This window comes from Lynx canadensis, chromosome C1 (genome assembly GCF_007474595.2).
Source record: "Lynx canadensis isolate LIC74 chromosome C1, mLynCan4.pri.v2, whole genome shotgun sequence".
Lineage (NCBI taxonomy): Eukaryota > Metazoa > Chordata > Mammalia > Carnivora > Felidae > Lynx > Lynx canadensis.
Genome location: NC_044310.1, coordinates 125,426,998 through 125,445,000, shown reverse-complemented (window position 1 = coordinate 125,445,000; position 18,003 = coordinate 125,426,998). Strand labels below are relative to the sequence as shown.

The 18,003-nt window shown below is 46.1% G+C and overlaps 1 protein-coding gene across 3 annotated transcripts in view; it reads right to left on the bottom strand.

Annotated features, from left to right (window-relative positions):
- MGAT5 (alpha-1,6-mannosylglycoprotein 6-beta-N-acetylglucosaminyltransferase) overlaps positions 1–18,003 on the bottom strand; it is a 335,910-nt gene that overhangs the window by 73,194 nt on the left and 244,713 nt on the right. For all 3 annotated transcript variants that reach the window (XM_030326467.1, XM_030326469.1, XM_030326468.1), the window contains one exon: positions 16,257–16,390. In XM_030326467.1, coding sequence (XP_030182327.1) covers positions 16,257–16,390 — 134 coding nt within the window. The remainder of the gene's footprint in view (positions 1–16,256; positions 16,391–18,003) is intronic.

Here is an 18,003-nt window from a genome sequence, read left to right as displayed (position 1 = left end):
AAGGAAATGAGGTGGATTCCCCCAAACCAAGAGCACGTGGACCAGAACTTATGTCTTGTGAGTTTTGTCAGCAGACTCTTGACTTATCCTTCAAAATCACATGGTACTCTACCACCTAGTGTTTGATTTAATTTTTCAAATTCCCCTATTTTTCACATGGCCAGATCAGTACTTCTGTCTCTGACCAAGCTCCCAGAGGGCAGACATGTCTCTGCAAGTCCTGATATACAAGTAGGTTCCTAACTGGTCCTAGATGACAAGAGTCATTACAACAAATCGTTACAAATAATAAAAATGGCCAGATTTTTATTATTGTATTATATTATTATAAAAGTCTTTAGATTTGAGACAAAGGCAAAGAAGTCTCACCCATTCAGTTTCACTAGCTCTCCCACTAAGAATCCTACAGAACTATTTGTCGAAATGTGTCCTATGCCATCATGGATTTAATTCGGCCTCTTGAGATTTGAGGAGACATGTACGAGAAAGAAGAAGTTGCCACAGAGAGACAGAGCCCATTCCTTAGGAGGCCATAGAGAGGACTGGCTACAGTATATGCCACTTCAACTCAAAGCTTGACTCAGCCATTTACTGCCTGGGAGACCTTCACCTCCACCTGCCTCTGTGCCTCACTTGAAAATGGGGTTAATACCAGTGTTGACTTGACCGCGTTGTTTCGAGGATCATGCCTGGCACACAGGAAGTGCTCAAATATTGGCAGTTACCATCGTCACTTCCCCAAGGGGCTCTATCCAGTCAGAAATAGAATCAGGGAAGGGAGAAGCAAAGGCCAGCCAGCTGTAAACATTCCAAATGAGCAGAGATAACTCCAGTGTTCCCTGGAGCTCCACAGTCCCTAGAGGCTGGACCAGGATTCCTGAGGGGGAGTCCTGACTTATCTTGAGTACAGATGGACTCTCAGTACTTGGGGCTGCACAGCCAGATTTTATGAGCATATGCTGCTTATATGATTTTTATTTAAGTATGAAATTGTATATAGACACTAAATATGATTTTAGAAGCACACACAGTACATTTATAATTTTTTTCTAAATTGGTTTATCACTGTGTCTCAATGTTATATTACCTCTTTGTATAATACAATGGTGGATGATGTTTCCAACAAACACCCCACAAGGTGAAATATGCTCCCACTCTGTATTTTTCAGATAAAACTCTATCGACAAGCTCTGTCCTTGCAGGACCTGTTTTAAGGTCTCAATGACAGGACTCTTCAGTGAGGTAGCAGGTTCCACAGTGTAAATTCCATGGTTTAAGCTTCTACCAAAAATTATTTCTCAAGAATTCCAGTGGGAATGGGAAACTACCTGGGGGCCATCTCACACTAGCAGCCACATACCTTTTCTCCATGGCAGTGCAGACAGCAGCAGAAAGAGGTCAAACTGCCTTCAACTGGACTATTTGAATCCACATTCCCAGATTTTTCAGTTGCTTCTCTATTTCCTTCTAAAACAATACTGCTACTTTGCTTTTCTCTCCCAAGAACAACCAGAAATCCAATTTCTGATTTCTTTCTACAGCCACGAGTTTGCTCTCTATGCTAAGCTTCCAAACAAGGGTTGATGTAAAGACCACAGGGAACTCATTTAAAAGCATCCTTTTCTCAGGTATGTCTGAACTGCTCCCCAGCAGTGCTCATGGGGAATGAACTTTATTCTCCCAGGATGAAGCTGGGACAGCCCCGGGACTTTCAATCCTGAACCAAAGAAAGAATGAAGACATCCAAGTTCCTCTCCTCCCTAGGCAGCCTTCCTTGAGTTGGGAGGGTGGCAGCATCCTTGGCAATCTCTCAAGTCCCCTGGGACTGAACAACTTCAGTCGGGCTGAGAAGCTGCAAGGAGGTGTGTGGGAACCCCACCCGCCCCTACCCACCCCCCCCCATAGTTTTGCCCTGGTCCTCAGTATCTCAGGATCCAACAATGCATCTCTGCCCCCCTGGCCCAACCACTGCTGCCTGGCATGGCTGGGTATAGGTATGTCCCCTCAAGCTGCAACTCTGCCTTTGGAAGAGTTCAGACTATACCTAGAATTCTCATCCAAAACAGTTTTCCTATACGCTGTGCTTTAACAGTGTCCAATAGGGGGAAAATAACATCATCGATACATCATTTCAGTTATTCTTACACATCTGTGCCCAATCACATTCAGAAAGCTGGGACTCTCAGACTGCCCTAAGTTCACAGGATTAGGTCTCTCCTTCCAAGCACAGTCTTAACCCTTTCTTGTTTGAATGAACAATATTGCCATGCTGCACGGGTTCTTGGACTTCTCCCCATGCTATTCACCATTTGGCCACCTAAGGCCCTTTGGTCACCACCTGGATGCTGTCCCCCTGTCCACAGTGTGCGCTTTCACACACTTGGACTCGCTTAGTGGCTTCTGTCCACGGACAGCCATTGCTCTTCTCCCTCTGGTTCTCAGACAGCAACTTCTTTCCCCATCCCCTAATCACCATTGTTCCCAGATCGGCTGCCAAACTGTTAGGGTTGGAGTAATAGTAAAAAGCCTTGAGGCAAATTACAACCACAACAGCTGTGTTTACTAAGAGTTACAAATGAACTCATCCCAGCACAATTAGAGCAGGCAGGCAGTGCTTTGGAACCTTCCAGAAGCACCCCACCCTCAGGATGTTCGCTGGCTGCCTCAGCCTCCTGCTACCCAAGCCAGTCCTGGCTTTTGGAGGAGACCCTCTGCTGAGCACAAGGGGCCTCTTTTCACCCATGATACTTTTATATGTTTTCTTCTCACAGCTGCACTCATTCGCACTCAGCTGTTTATGCCTCTGGGAGGATTGCCAGTCTCTGACAGAGTAGGCAACTGCTGGCGGTTCTCACGAGGGGCACCAAGGAAACTACTCTCCACCCTGAGGCCCCTCAAACGCCTCCCCAGCCACCTGAGACAAGGCCTAAAATTCTCCCATTCATCATCCAAACCTTTGGACCATCAGTGACTTTTCTAAAGTATAAATGTTGCGGTCCAAGGAATGACATCAAGACTATCACTCCTCCATACCTTAAGGTGGGTTTGGTTCTCCTAACCATCTCTCAGACTTTATCACCTGTGAAACTGATACGTGCGTCTATGTGCAAGTGCTCTGTAGCCACTCCCATTTCTGCAAAGTGTCATAGGAGTGACTGAGCTAAAAGGCAAGCATTCCTGAGAACCTCTGTCAGCTGACTGTACCCTTGCATGGATTTATTTAGGGGACTTGCTATTACCATGGAAATAAAAAGGCGGATCTGTGGGGGACGGGCCATGAGGCTGGTGTGCTGCCCTAGGAATCAAGGGCCCAGACTCAGGATTCAGCCTCGTAAAACAAGGGCGTAAGCATTGCTCACAGTGTGAGGTGGTTGTTGACCACACGGCAGCCGTGCACCGTGTGTGGAAAGGAAGCAAGTAGAATTTTTCTGTTGTAGGAAAATGGGTGACTAGCTGGCACAGTGTTTCCCAAACTTGCCTTCTTAAAGAAATCACCTGGAACATTTGTTGAACATACAATTCCCTGGAGATTCTGATTAGACTAGCTGGAGGGGAGTCCCTGGCATCTGGGTATTTAACAAATTCCCAGGTGGAATTTAACATAGGGCAAATTTGTTTACCATTGACCTAGATTATGAGAACCAACTTAAGCTTTTGGGCCATTCCCTGGAACATAGATTAGAAATCATTTCAGTAGGAAAAAAAAAACAAAAACACCCAATAAATCAATGCTATGCCAAAGAACACACCAGGTGTCTGCATGGACTTAACACAGAGTTATGGTTTCCAACTGCAGCTATGGGGGGATCTGTCAGTGGAGTTCTAAAGAGAGGTCTCCATTCATAGGTGGAAAGAAACCTGAAGACTTTATTACATTATGCAAGAGCAATGACCTAACAGGTTCCAGGTACTAGGTACAGAGTTTCCAGCCATGCATTTTCCCTAAACAATGCCAACCTCCACCCCCTCACTGCCAACCCAAAGAAAAAACTTAAGAAAAAACTTAGTTTCAACCACAAGGTAACCTGTCAGAGGCAGCTCTGGAAGCTCCTATTAGAGCTGGGCTGCTGACTGGAAAGTGCTCATGGGATGGGCTCTGAAAAAGAAAGAAAAGTCTCTGAGTCTAACAAAGATTTTAAGAACCTATGGTTCCTGCTGGAGCTGTGTGAGGGGAAAAAGGAACTTGGTCTTCTGCTTGGCCCACCCTCATGCCTCAAAAACTGCCAGACTTCTGAACAGGCCATTCAAGAGATGATTTGGCCTGGATGAAACATGGAATTCAGGATTGCATTCAAAGTTCCTTCTCAAACTTTACCTTCTTCAGAGGAAACCTATTCTCTGAGAGAACTAGACAAAAGTATCTTCTCCCTTGCCTCCCCAGTACAAGGTCAAATATTCAAATACCTCTGAGGGCCAAACACAGGGGTTAGAGAAGGCCCTGGAAGGACTGTCATCTCCAGAACAACCCCTAACCTATATGTTGGTGCAGCCACCACTAAGCTCCAGCCAATGTTTGGCATGTGAGGAATTAAGAGTCCAATTTGCCACACCATCTGCATTGTCAAGAGAAGCTCGGACTTCTGGCTTTTCAGATGAACTCTCCCAAGTGGAAAACTTCCCCAATTTAAAAAATATTATACTGGTTAAAGAAAAATGTCTGTGAGTTAAAACTGGTCTGTGGGGTCTGAGGCTGTATCTGTTACTTTAGGCATACAGCTGGGCCTTCACAAAAGAGCAGTCAACTGACCAACATGTTTTCTTTCTTTCCTTTTTTTTTTTTTTTAAATGTTTATTTATTTATTTTGAGAGAGAAAGAGATAGAGAGCGAGCAGGGGAGAGGCAAAGAGAGAATCCCAAGCAGGCTCCACACTGTCAGCACAGAGCCCAATGCAGGGCTCAAACTCATGAACTGAGACCACGACCTGAGTCGAAACCAAGAGTTGGATGATTAACAGACTGAGCCCCCCAGATGCCCCCCTCCCCAGCATGTTTTCTCGATAGTGTCAGCCCATGAATAAATTCTTCCTCCTTGGAGTGTTCCTTCCTGTCCCTCGTCTTCCTACCCTTTTCCACCTGAATTCTACAAACACAGAACCTCTGAGTCACTGGTACAATTTCGGCAGTCCAATGTCCTACTGGAATTAGGGATACCTCTCTCAAAGCCTTGCCAGTGTCCCTTCAGCCAACAATGACAGGGGGTTATGGCTTCTCAGGTGGCTCACCTCATCTTTGGATGGAGCTGACAGTTGAGTTAAGCTTCCTCCGTTATTCTCTGAAAGCTCAGAAGGTTCACTAGCAGTCCACTTCCCACCCTTCAGAAGGTCATTCAGGACAATCTGATTCCTAATTTGTTTGCCATCCCTTTGGAGTCCTCACCCACCCACCCGCCTCAGTGAAGCCTTTTTTTCTTGGCCAGACATGTCATTTCTTCCATCAGCCTACATATAGTAGGCTCTGAGTCCCCCCACATTTTACTCCTTTCAACCCAAAAGTTCTAATTTGCCTAGATAATAATATTAGTAACAGCAAAAACTAACAGACATTAATGAATACCAAGCATTATAGAACTATAAAACTAACAGTTTTACATTTATTAACTCATGTGATCTTCATAGGGACCCTCCAGTAGGTGCTATTATTACCACTCATTTTATAGATTAGACAACAGAAGCATAGGAAGATTAAGGCACTTGCCTGCAATCACAAGCTCATCGGTGTAGAGCCAGGATGGAGCCCCACCAGTCTAGCCCTGCAGTTCATGCTTGTAGCACTGCCAGCCTCACCCAGCAGAGGAAAGAAGTGCCCCAACATACCCTGAGCATTACCAGGAACTGGAGTATGCTAGGTGCCCTCAAATGGATGGGAACTACTGGCCCTTCATTCTACATGTTATGCCTCAACTGAAGGTCCATTATCAATTCTTGGCAGCTTCCCACACTGTTGACTCACATGAGCTTACTGTCAACTAATCCCTTAAATCTCTTTTACACACATGGACGCTAAGTCACAGCAACCTCATCCTTTTCTTGGACAGTTGGTTTTATGGACTCTGTGCCTGGCCTGGCCCAATTATCATCCCTGTGCCCTATTTCTGATGGCCCATAAAGTTGTCCTGTAGGCCATCTTCTCTGTGCCCTTGCTCTTGAAGGAATTAGAGAAGGCCAAGAAAGAGTTTAGATTATAGAATCACAAGAACTCTAGGGAGCAAAACAAGAGAACATTCAGTCCTCTGCCTCATTTTACAGATGAGGAAAGCAAGACCCAAGGGCTAATGAACTGCAAGGAGGCACGGCCAGGGAGTGGTGTGGCTGAAATTAGAATCTGGGTGCCTGCTCTTCCATCCAAGGCTCCTCCAACTGCTCTAGACTGTCTCTAATCAGTGTTTCTGGGCTGAAACAGAAGTACGACAAGGAGAATATGTTCTCTCTGCCAGTGGACAAGGAAACCTCAATGGGTTTAAGATGAGAGCAAAAAGCTTGCTGAAACAGGCAACAGAAACAACAGACCACAAAGCTGATGAGACAGGAAAAAAGGCTGCCCACGGTTTCTCTGAGTTCCCAATGTGATGTTCAAACCTGCACTCATTTGCTTACCGCACAATGATGTGCTTACAGCGGATAGCACCCGGGGTTCGGTTACAGTTAGCACGCAACCAACACTGTTTTTGAACAATCCTTAAGTCACCTACACCATAGTCCTTAGAACTTAAAAGCCAATGGTTTGTTTCAGATATTTCTCTTTGCATTTGGTTTCTCTTTTCTGTTCCCTTCCCCCCAACTCCAAGCTTGTACTTCAACTTGGCAGAAAGGCTATGTGATTTGACTGCACTTTAACATGTGCCAGAAACTGAGCCAGAGAGGAAACAATGCACAAGTGAATGAGGATGGCTGAGTGTCTGCCCTAGAGAGGCTTATACCCCCAGAGGATCTTTCCTACCTAAGCTTGGGGAATAAAACTGGGGAGAGAGAAGGATGTTTTGGAATACCTTTTTAGCAAGAACCATGATTGCATTAATTTTCAAGCAAACTCAATAGAATTGATTCCAATTTCATTATTTCAAAACGTATACCCATTTAACTCAAGGTAGGTTTAAATTTATCTGGTTTATCTCTGCATTATCTGGGAAGAAAAGTCTAGCCAAAAAAAAAAAAAAAAATTCAGAAAAAACAAACAGGACAAGGTTTAACCTACCTATAAAACTGTGTTCGCTTCAAGGATTCCAATACATTCTTTAATTACAAAGGTCCCTGGGGGTTCATTAAAACAATATACTAAGAGCAGCTAATTCCTATTGCAAAATAAGATGGCATTTTTCCAAACTACTCCCATTTCCAATTTTGCATTAATTTAAACTGAGCCCAAGTCAACCAAATTAGTAAGCTAGATAATTATATAGTTTTTAGAATGGGATTCTATCTCAGACTCAGAAGTTGACTAGTCTAGAGACTTTCAACATGTTTGGCTGTTTAAAGCAGTTAAACCCTTTCCCCAGTGAAGTCTTACTGGGAATCCAAACCTATGCCACAGGTAAATCAGAGCTGCTGTGATAGGTGGGGCCACTATGAGGCTGCCCCCTGACTTCCCATAGTAGCTAGTCCCCAGGGCTCCAAAGAACATAGGGGAATAATTATTATTCTCACTCAGGGGTTAGCAAACTTGCTCTGCAAAGGGACAGCCAGTAAACATTTTATACTTTGTGGGAACATACAAGATCTGTCACATATTCTTTTGCTTTTTTGGTTTTTCTTTTTATGACTTTCAAAATGTAAAAACACCATTTTTAGTTTGCAGGCCAGAGGCCAGGTTTGTCCCACAGGTCACTGTTGGCCAACATGGATTTATTCTTAACAGCCCTACGGAGGTATAATGGGCATATAAGAAACCACGCATGTTTAAAGCATACGATTTGATACGTGCTGACATAAAGATCTACCGTGAGCCCATCACACCATCATCAACCACAGTGGACATGAGCCCGCCTGTCTCTCACCCCTCCCCAGGCAACTACCCATCTGCTTTCTGTCGTTATAGGTCAATCTGCATTTTCCAGAGTTTTATATAGGCAGAATCAACCTTGTAGATTCTTTTGATGTTTAGTTCTTGCCCTCAGCACTAATTTGAGGTACACACATGTTGTGTGGATCAGTAATTCATTCCTCTTCCCTAAGACTTCCATGCATACGTTTGGGGGTGCCTGCCCCCAAATCACAGAGATGCCGGCCGAGCTGGCCCCGAGCCGGGCCCCCAGCCTCCCTGCGCAATGTCCTCCTTCCAGGCCATTTCACTGCTCACGTCACCAGGGTTTTTGAAAACCTCCTGACACATCTGTGGGGGCTGCAGAGTCGGCACCCATGTAGCTCCACTCCGTTTCCTCAAATCCCTTCTTCCTGTGTCCCTGGGACCAGAGAGCATAGGGCAATGCCCAGAGCGAAACACATTCCAAGTCGTATGTGAAGATTCCCAGATAAATCAGATAAATTAGATGAAATTGAGAGGAGATGGATTCATTCATCCAGTAGTTAGTAAGCACCTACTATGTGCCAGGCACTGTGCTGGGTAAAGCACCATCAGTGAGCTCTGCCCTCAAGGAGTTTAGAGTCTAACCAGGAGAGGTTGACAGAAAAAGAAATACATGATCACAAAATGATTAAAATTGTTTAAAAGGAAGGAAGAGGATGCTGTGATAGAGGTGGGGGGGATGACATCTGGTTGAGGGTGCATGTGACAGGGTGGCCCCTGGAGGCTAGGGCTGGGGCAAGCCAGAGCCGGCAGCAGCCAGCCCTTCCAGCCGGCAGCTGTGCCCCTCGGGGGGAAGGGAGCGGTGTGTGGGACTCCATGTAGCCAGAGCCTAGGGGAGCTGAGGGAGAGGGTGGGTGCAGAGCAGACACGGCTTGCTTGCAGAGAACCTCACTAAACCATTTGACAGAGACGGCATTTCACCATAAATGTAAGGTGCTCTAAGTTTAAAATGAAGCCACTGGAGGGTTTTGAGAAGAGGAGTAATACAATGCCATTTATATTTTTAAAACAATCACTCTTGGAACGCCTGGGTGGCTCAGTCGGTTAAGCATCCGACTTTGTCTCAGGTTATGATCTCACGGTCATGAGTTCGAGCCCCGGGTCGGGCTCTGCGCTTACAGCTCAAAGCCTGGAGCCTGCTTTGGATTCTGTGTCTTCCTCTCTCTCTGCCCCTCCCCCACTTGCTCTCTGTCTCTCAAAAATATACATTAAAAATATATATATATAAAATAATCACTCTGGCAGCTGCTGCTGCACAGAAAACAAAGTTAGAAAGCTAGGAAGTTAGGGACAGAGAAGGCAAAGCTTGCATCACATTTCTAGATGGCCTAGTGCCCAATTTCTTAGGCCTCTGGCTATGGGCCTACGTGTTGTCTTAGACCATGCTTTAGAACTACATGGTCGTTGATGTTTAGATAAAAAGAAGCTTTTCAAATTCAGTGGGGACTAGATGAATTTGGCTGCTGCTGAGCAGGCTAGGGCTCAGATAAGCCAGGCCCTGGGGGTCCAGAGCTAGTAATAATTTGAATTGCTCACAAAGGTCTATCACTTACTCTTTGCAAAACTGGCTGAAGGGCCGTCGCAGGCCTCCCCGTTTGTGTAGTGAGCAACCAGGAGCAGTGTTTTACCTGTTACACCAGCCTCTGCCCAGGACGCCTGCTGTGCATGTTAGCCACTCAAGCGGACCTTGCTTCCTGGCTTCTGAATCCTGCTCTCAACATGGAACCACCTTCCAGGGGAGGGACACAGGACAGCTCCTCAAGCAAAGGAGGCATGTGCCCAAGAGGGGAGGTGAGAGACAGAGAGAGCCCTGATCTTGGTTCTGGACTTGTCACATCATGTGCTGCAGGACCTTAGCCAAGTCCGTCCTCCTCCTTGAATCAGTTCCTCATCTATAAACCAAGATGGTGAAAGAGGGTTGCTGCTGTCTCACCATCTCATGAGGAATCGGGGAGTGCCTCCTTAAGTGATGGCTATGGAGGGCTCAGAGAAATGTTAACCCTGCACTAAGCTGAGATCCTCTTTCACCACCAAGGCGACAGTTATCCAATAAGCGGCAGACTGTGTGAAATGCCTGTTAAGAAATGCCGGGCTCAGGGAATGAGGCTTTGTCATGGAGTAACAGGGAATTTGGTAAATTGACACTTTGTTTTTCCATGTGCTGCTTACCCATCAGCCTCAATCATACAGAACATGATCAAGAGCCCCTGGAATAAGCTAAAAAGACATCTGATGAGATCCATGCCTAGGACGGTTAGCCAAATGTGTCCTCCAAGAGAGACTTGGTTTACATGGGACATGGTGTAGTTTCAGGGTTGGAAAACTTCCTGTAATGTGTCAGATAATAAGTATTTTAGGCTTTGCTGGTCATAGAGTCTCTGTCACAGCTATACCACTCTGCCATTTGGGTGCAAAAGCAGCCATAGACAACAAACAGGTGTAGCTGTGCTCCAGTAAGACTTTATTTACAGAAATAGGTAGAGGCCCAGATTTGGCTACAGAGCCAGAGGTTGCCAACCACTGATATAGTTTAAAAAAACTGGAAAGTGGGGGCTCAGTCAGTTAAGTGTCTGGCTCTTGAATTCAGCTCCGGTCGTGACCACACAGTTCAGGAGATCACACCACACGTTGGGCTCTGCACTGACAGTATGGAGCCTGCTTCGGATTCTCCCTCTCTCTCTCTCTGTCTGCCCCTCCCATGCTTGTGCCCTCTCTCTTTCTCTCTCTCAAAAGAAATAAATAAACATGAGAAAGTATTTATAAAAAATGGAATCTGAATATCTTTGGACAGGCTTGTATTTACCTGTTCCTCACAGGCTCTATTCTCCATCTTATACTCCCATCAATTCCCTCTATGTCTTCTATCTGGCCCAGTAGTGCTATTCATAATATCACTGTGTGGACTCATTGTGTGCCAAGCCCTCTTCCAAGCATTTTGCAAATATGAAGTCATTTAATCGCTATAGAAATCCTGTTATCATCCCTCTGAGAAAAGAGGCCAAGTGAAGTTAAGAACTTGCTCCCGATCAAGCAGCTGATGCAAGAGGCAGAACTTGAACCCAGCGATCCGGCTCGAGCCTGTGTCCTTGACCACTATGCAATACGGCCCAGCAGGCACAGATGCTACAAAGCAGGACAGCAGATGACACCACGCCTCTCACTTCCTCTCAGGGCCCACAGCCTACCACAGGTTTACCCCATTCTAAGGGGCCAGGTTCCACAAATGTGCTAGTGGGAAATGAGACTGGGTGGGTTGGGTGGGTGGGGGGGGTGAGTAGGTCACTGTAATCAGGTGCTAACAGTAGTGAGAAGTAGCGTGACAGCTGGCAGCCTGACAAATATAGCAGGAAAGCTAAAGGAAAGAGGAAAAAGGAATTATTTATTCACTGGTTGGCCAGCTAGTCAGGGCCAGGGACCTCACACAATCCCCAACACCCCTAAGGCCATGCTATCTGAAATGCATTTTCATCAACAGCACCTGGGTGGTTGTGAGAAACACCCCTGGGGGTCTCAGCCCCAGCCCTGAAGGTCTGAGTCTGAATCGCATTTTAACAAGATGCTGGGTGATTCATATGCAAGAGTACATCCCAGAAGCCCTGCTCTATGTGGTAGTGTTATCATACCCATTTCACAGACCAGGACCCTAAGGCTCAAAGCAGTTAATCACCTCACAAGCTGCCCTGGCTGGTTGTTCAGAGGCTGTGCTTATTCCCCTGAGGTGCTCAAAGCAAGACCTTTAAGACATTTACCTTCACAGCAATGATACATCGGTAAGTAATGAGAACACAAAGGTGGGATCACAACTATGTAAAATGCTGACCCTGCATCATCAATACAAGATTCAGTTAGGCTCAGGATACTATTTTTATTTTTTTTTTAATTTTTTTATTTTTTTTAATTTTTATTTATTTTTGAGACAGAGAGAGACAGAGCATGAATGGGGGAGGTTCAGAGAGAGAGGGAGACACAGAATCTGAAGCAGGCTCCAGGCTCTGAGCTGTCAGCACAGAGCCCGACGTGGGGCTCGAACTCACGGACCGTGAGATCATGACCTGAGCTGAAGTCGGACGCTTAACCGACCAAGCCACCCAGGCGCCCCTCAGGATAGGATTTTTTTTTAAATTTTTTTTAATGTTTATTTATTTTTGAGACAGAGAGAGACAGAGCATGAACAGGGGAGGGGCAGAGAGAGAGGGAGACACAGAATCTGAAACAGGCTCCAGGCTCTGAGCTGTCAGCACAGAGCCCGACGTGGGGCTCGAACTCACGGACCGTGAGATCATGACCTGAGCTGAAGTCAGACGCTCAACCGACCAAGCCACCTAGGCGCCCCTCAGGATAGGATTTTTAAAGAAATATGGAAATAAATAATACAGCTAAGCAAGACAGCAATTAATATTACTTTCCACAATGTTTTGAATGTCTTATTTTTACAAAATCAACCAATTTTTCATTTCCTAATGACTTTGGTAATAGGATGTTGAGGGGCCTTGAATCTGGCCACCACACTGGGTAGACTTCTAGGCACGTGTTAGTGGATGCCAGTGATCAGACTGATCAGTGGATGCCCCAGAGGAAGACATCAAGAACTCAGACCCATAGGTTCCTGGGCTAAGACAGACATCTGTACTTGGGATTAAACTGTTAGCAGTCTCATGTGGTGCTAAGGGTCTTGGCTGCTTAGTGATGCTTCCTAAGTGGGTGCCTTTGGCATTCTGGCAGCAAGGTCCCCTCCCACCTCTCTACTATGTACTGTAACATCAGGGTAAAACCACAGGTCCGTCTGCCATCAATTTCAGGCAGAACTGGGGGGAGCTTAAGAGGTAGCCCACTCCTTCTTAGCCTCTATATTTAACAAATTATGTTTCTTCATAAGCATTTGCAACGCAGGGACGACAAATATTTAGGAGCTATCCTACATATGACTCTAAGGAACAGAAACCCCTTAGGATACTGCAAGGGAACAGAGTGTGATAAAGGGATATATGATCTACAAAAAAAAAAAAAAAAAAAGCTTTGAGGAACTCTGGCAGCTACTTTCTCTTTCTCTGCACATTGCATGGGTGGTTTCTGTCTGTTCTTCTTCCTTCCTGGCTCCTCCAGAGCACCCCACCTCTCTCAGGGTGGTACCTCTCTTCCCTGGGGTTCTGTTCCATCATTCTCTCAACAGCATCCTGTTTCCAAATCGGTCCCACTTCCTCATTACTGCACTCTTGGGAAGCTTCTGCCTCAGCCTGATCACAACTCTGGACATGTCCTTTTGATTCCTGTCCGTGCGGCTCATGGTCCCCTCTTTTTTCCAATGCCAAGGGAAGAATCTCCTGGGTCCAGCTTGGCTTTCTGAGCCAGAATCATGGCTGCCAAACACCAGTGTGCTGGGCTGCCTTGGGTCAGAGGACAACTCACTGAGCCATTGAGGCAAGGGCAGAGGAGGCATGTGGTGGCATCCCCCACTCAAGTGCCCCAGCAGCTAGGCAGATTCCCTCAAAAGAAGGGAGGACATACAACAGGATTGAAGGCACAGCAGATATATTCAGAATTTCAGTGAGTCTTAGAATCTGAGGGAGAAGGAGGACATCCCGAGATGGTCGACTTCAAACATGTACCTGCCCACATGCCCCCCCTAAAATCCTCAGCCTCCCAGGACAGAGGTCACCCCTCTGCCCAAACAGATTAGAAACAAAGGAGATTGGGGGGGGCGGGGAGAGACTGGGCATGGATTAGGAAAAACAATATATAATACTTCCTGTGGGCTAAAGGCAGTGATGAATGCAACCCTGGAAATGTGGATGCACTAACATCACACTTAAGGTACATCTGTTTTCTGTGCACACTCACTAGCCACTATGAGGACGGGGATGTCTTGTTAAAAGTAACAATTCTCACGCACTGTATTGTGTTCAAAAGTTTGAGATGTCCTGAAGTGATGTAAAAACCTCACCACATTTTTCATCTTTTGGGCCTTTTCTCATCCAAGAATACTGGGCAATAGGGGTGCCTCGGTGGCCTTCGATGGTTGAGCATCTGATTCTTGATTTCGGCTCAGGTCATAATCTCATAGTTCATGAGATCAAGTCCTGTGACAGGTTCTGCACTGACAGCATAGACCTGCTTGGGATTCTCTCTCCACCGCTCCTCGCTCCCACCCACCCACCAGCCTCCCTCCCTCCTCGCCCCCCTTCAAAATACATAAACATTAAAAAGAAAGAGTACTGGGCAATAATCTATAAAAGTGAAGTTAACACCCCAGATTTGAGGTATTCGAAGACTAATTTAGACACACTGCCACTCACCCATTTTTAATACTTGGATGACTCATAGTAAGAGGAAGGTTGGGTCATTTGTGGAGTTTCAGAAGGATTTCCAAATCATGCCACAAATCCCTTGGGCCAACACAGCTAACACTTCTGGGTTTCTGACTGGCATCAACAAAATCATTCTTTCAGAGTCAAATATTCCTTTATCCCAAAAAAGGTGATCAAAAAGCTTTCAGAACCAATGTATTATTTTGTTTTTCTAGGGAAACTGAAAAACTGCCAGAGGCACCTAAAAGGAAGCTGCACTTGGTTCCAAAACAGAAGTGATATAATTGCAAGGTCAAGTTCACACAGACATGCAAACTATTTCCTTTGAGCAGGTGTGGAGGAGAGAAAGGAGTGACACTTTTTTTTAAAGAGCCCATGTCTTCCTAAACCCAGTGCCATGATTCACTCACTTCACAACTGAGCTGAGAATGACAACACCCAAAGTGTCCTTTTTAACCTCTTTGGTTGAAAGTCAGCTGAAAACTGCTGACACAGGGCAGGTTTTGATGCAAAGGAAGCAAAGATGTCTAAGTGCATGGGAACGTCTTAAATAACCATTTAGTCTTGCATGATTTTATTTTACTCAAGAGGAGAAAATGAGAAATAATGGATGTAAGAAATAAATCTTATTTACCAGCTCAGGTTTCTTAGCCTCAGCACTGCTGATATTTTGTGCCGGGTAATTCTGTTGTGGGGCTGTCCTGTGCCCTGTCAGCAGCATCCCTGACCTCTACCTCCTAGAAGCCAATGGCACCTCCCTCAGTCATGGCAACCAAAATGGTCTCCAGACACTGCCAAATGTCCCTTGGGGGTGAAAGTGTCCCCCGATGAGGATCACAGCACTAAACTAAGGGAGAATTCTAGTTGTTTATAGCAAAGACAGTTACCTGGAATTAAATCAGTTTCCCTGGAAATAGGCTGATTTAACTGTCCCTTTGGTATCATTAGCATCACAGAACTGAAGAGAGGACAGCAAGGCTTTTCCTTTTCTGAACACAGGGTCAGAAAATCAACAGCAGGGAGTTCTTTACCCCATACACCACTTGTGCTCACTCAGTGGTCAGATTTCCAACTTCCTCAATACAAGAGACACAACAAGAGACCACAGTCCCTGATCATCCGGGAAAGTGATAGCTTTTATGTTTAGGAAGAGTCATGTTTTGAAGTTCTGGAGACTGTTGTGTCCTATACAAACATGTCCTCAATCAAAATTATGGCAGTGGCATACACAGGCAGACTTTGCATATAAAAAGGTTTGGAAGTCATGTCAACAGATCACACTCTCGTCCAGCTCCTCTCCTATTGTACCTCTCCCAGATGGACTCTGGAAATCATCCAGGAGCTCCCCAAGTCCAGTGATTTTGGAAAACTTGGCTCAGGCTACAGCCAAGGATGTGGCCTCGCCCGAGATCCCTCAGAGGAAAGTGCCTGTAGTCAGTCCTGGCAGGCGTTTTCCCTTCCCAGGTAGTTGGTGCTGCCCACAGCTAAGAAGGCATAAGAAGACCACTGCGCTCCCCCAGGCAGAGAGCACTGCTCTAGCTTCACACACCATGTCCCAAAAGGCACAGGCAGAGTCACCTGGTACGGGAGCTCTCCGTGCAATGCCTTGCTCCAGAAAGATATCCAGCCCTTGAAGGGCCCTCGCTTTCAGAAGCAAGTACAGGATGTGAAAGAAGCTGTAACATGTCACTTCCAACAAAGAGTGGAGGGGTTTTCTGTGCAGCCACTGTGCAAACGAGCAGATACAGCCTTTATTAGATACCCACATGCTGAACCGCCAAATCCTTGCATAGTCTTGTTCACTTCTAAGCAGATCCCATTAAGCCCTGGGCACTTGGCTTGATTACTCCCTGGATCAAAGTTAAATTAAATTACCCAACAAGCTTCTTTTCAGAGGCAGAGAGAGAGACACACACACACAGACTGACTCACCTTCCAGAAGCTATCCACTTTGCCATACACAAGGGACTGGTTCTGCCTTTTGATTTCGTTAATGTGGTGGATATCGCTGGAGTTTAGATGCTGCTCAACCACAAATCCCAGAAAGCTGTTGTCTGGGGTATGAGCTGATGTGGAAAGGAAAGGACAGGGCAGTTAGGATTTAATCAGCAAGAAGAAGCAATGATCACAAATTTGAGATAAACCACCTTGCACATAATTAGATGTTTTCATTTTACGCTGTTCTATTTCTTAACCTGGGAAGGGGGAGGCAGGGGATTACCTACTCCCACATATTCCTAGCAGAACCTTCACATAAGAATTCTCTCCAGGATGGATTAACCTGAACCAAATCCTGCCTTCTTCTCCCGCCACCCCCGCCTATAAAATACATCTGTCTGAAAAGCATTCTGCTGTGTGCTCTCCTCCTTCCTATTTCCTTAGCACAAGGCCCGCTATCTCCCGACAGAAATGTTGCCTTCCTGGCTTCACCGACAAATGGCCAGAGCAGGGTTGAATCAAGGGTTCTCATAGGGGTGAGGCCGCTATTGGCAGCCCCATGCCATGTGATCTCATGCCAGCTGGGTAAAAAGGGAGCTGGGGGCCAAACCAATCAACGCCTCCCCTAAGAATTACTCACTAACGGGAGATGTCCTTATGGAACTACACTGAACAGATGGAGGGAATGAAGACAGAAAGAAAGGTGAAACTCACTGGGATGTAAGCCACCCTGAGAAGCCAACCACCACAAGGAGCAGTGTCTCGTCTACAAGACAGACTATCTTGGAAGAGCAAGGCATCTTCCTCTGGATCACTTTTCACATGAGTTCTCAAACTTCTCTAGTTCAACACTTGATCCAGTGGGGAAGCAACCCCACACCTCCCTCCAACACTGGTCTCTTGTGCCTATCATTTTAAGAGGAATTTCACTGGAAGGCAACAATCAGAAAACAATTCTCTGTAGTCGAAACAGAGACCCTCCTCTGCTACACATTCTGCCCAGAGAAATGTGTTTTTCAGGAAATGACCCTGCAGAGGCCCCATAATATTAAATAAAGCAACTGCTCTGCTTGATTCTGACCTGAATAGAGCGGCTATAAATACCCTAAATGGAGAGACACTTAATATTCAGACAAATCCACACAATGCGGGGTACGTATGGCTTTGATCACACTCCTTCCCCAGGGAGGTGGTAAGCACACGGAGCAGGTTGGCCCCCTTGTCTTACTCCGGTTTCCTCAGGCTGCAGGAGCTCTTTCCCAGGCAGGGGACCTGCACAGGAACCCTTTACAATGGGCAGGGGGAGGCCTGTGCAAAGACCTAGGAACCTAAAGCCCCAGGCCTCACTCTCCTCTGCCCCGCACACAGACGAATGAGGGAACGCCAGCGGAAAGCCGTGAACTGTGGACATGAACGAGCTGCGTAAATACTGTGTTATCACCATCTAGTCTCCCAGGCTTCTGCCTAATGGGGGTGACAGAATGAGGAGATAATAGGGTTGTGACTGGGGAGTTGTGTTCGGTCTGGCCAATCTGTTATTTCATTTCTGTGTTCTTGAACAAGTGCCCAGAGGCGACGGCAACGGCTGCAGTTGGCTGGAAAGTAAATGAGTGAATAAATTCTACTGTCAACAAGGGGCAATGGTTGCCTTTTCTTTCTCTTTGAGGAGCTGCTGGTGAGGGGCTTTGAAGGAGGATGAGGGAGGGGAAGAGAGCACAGCACATTCAAAAGGTCAGTAATG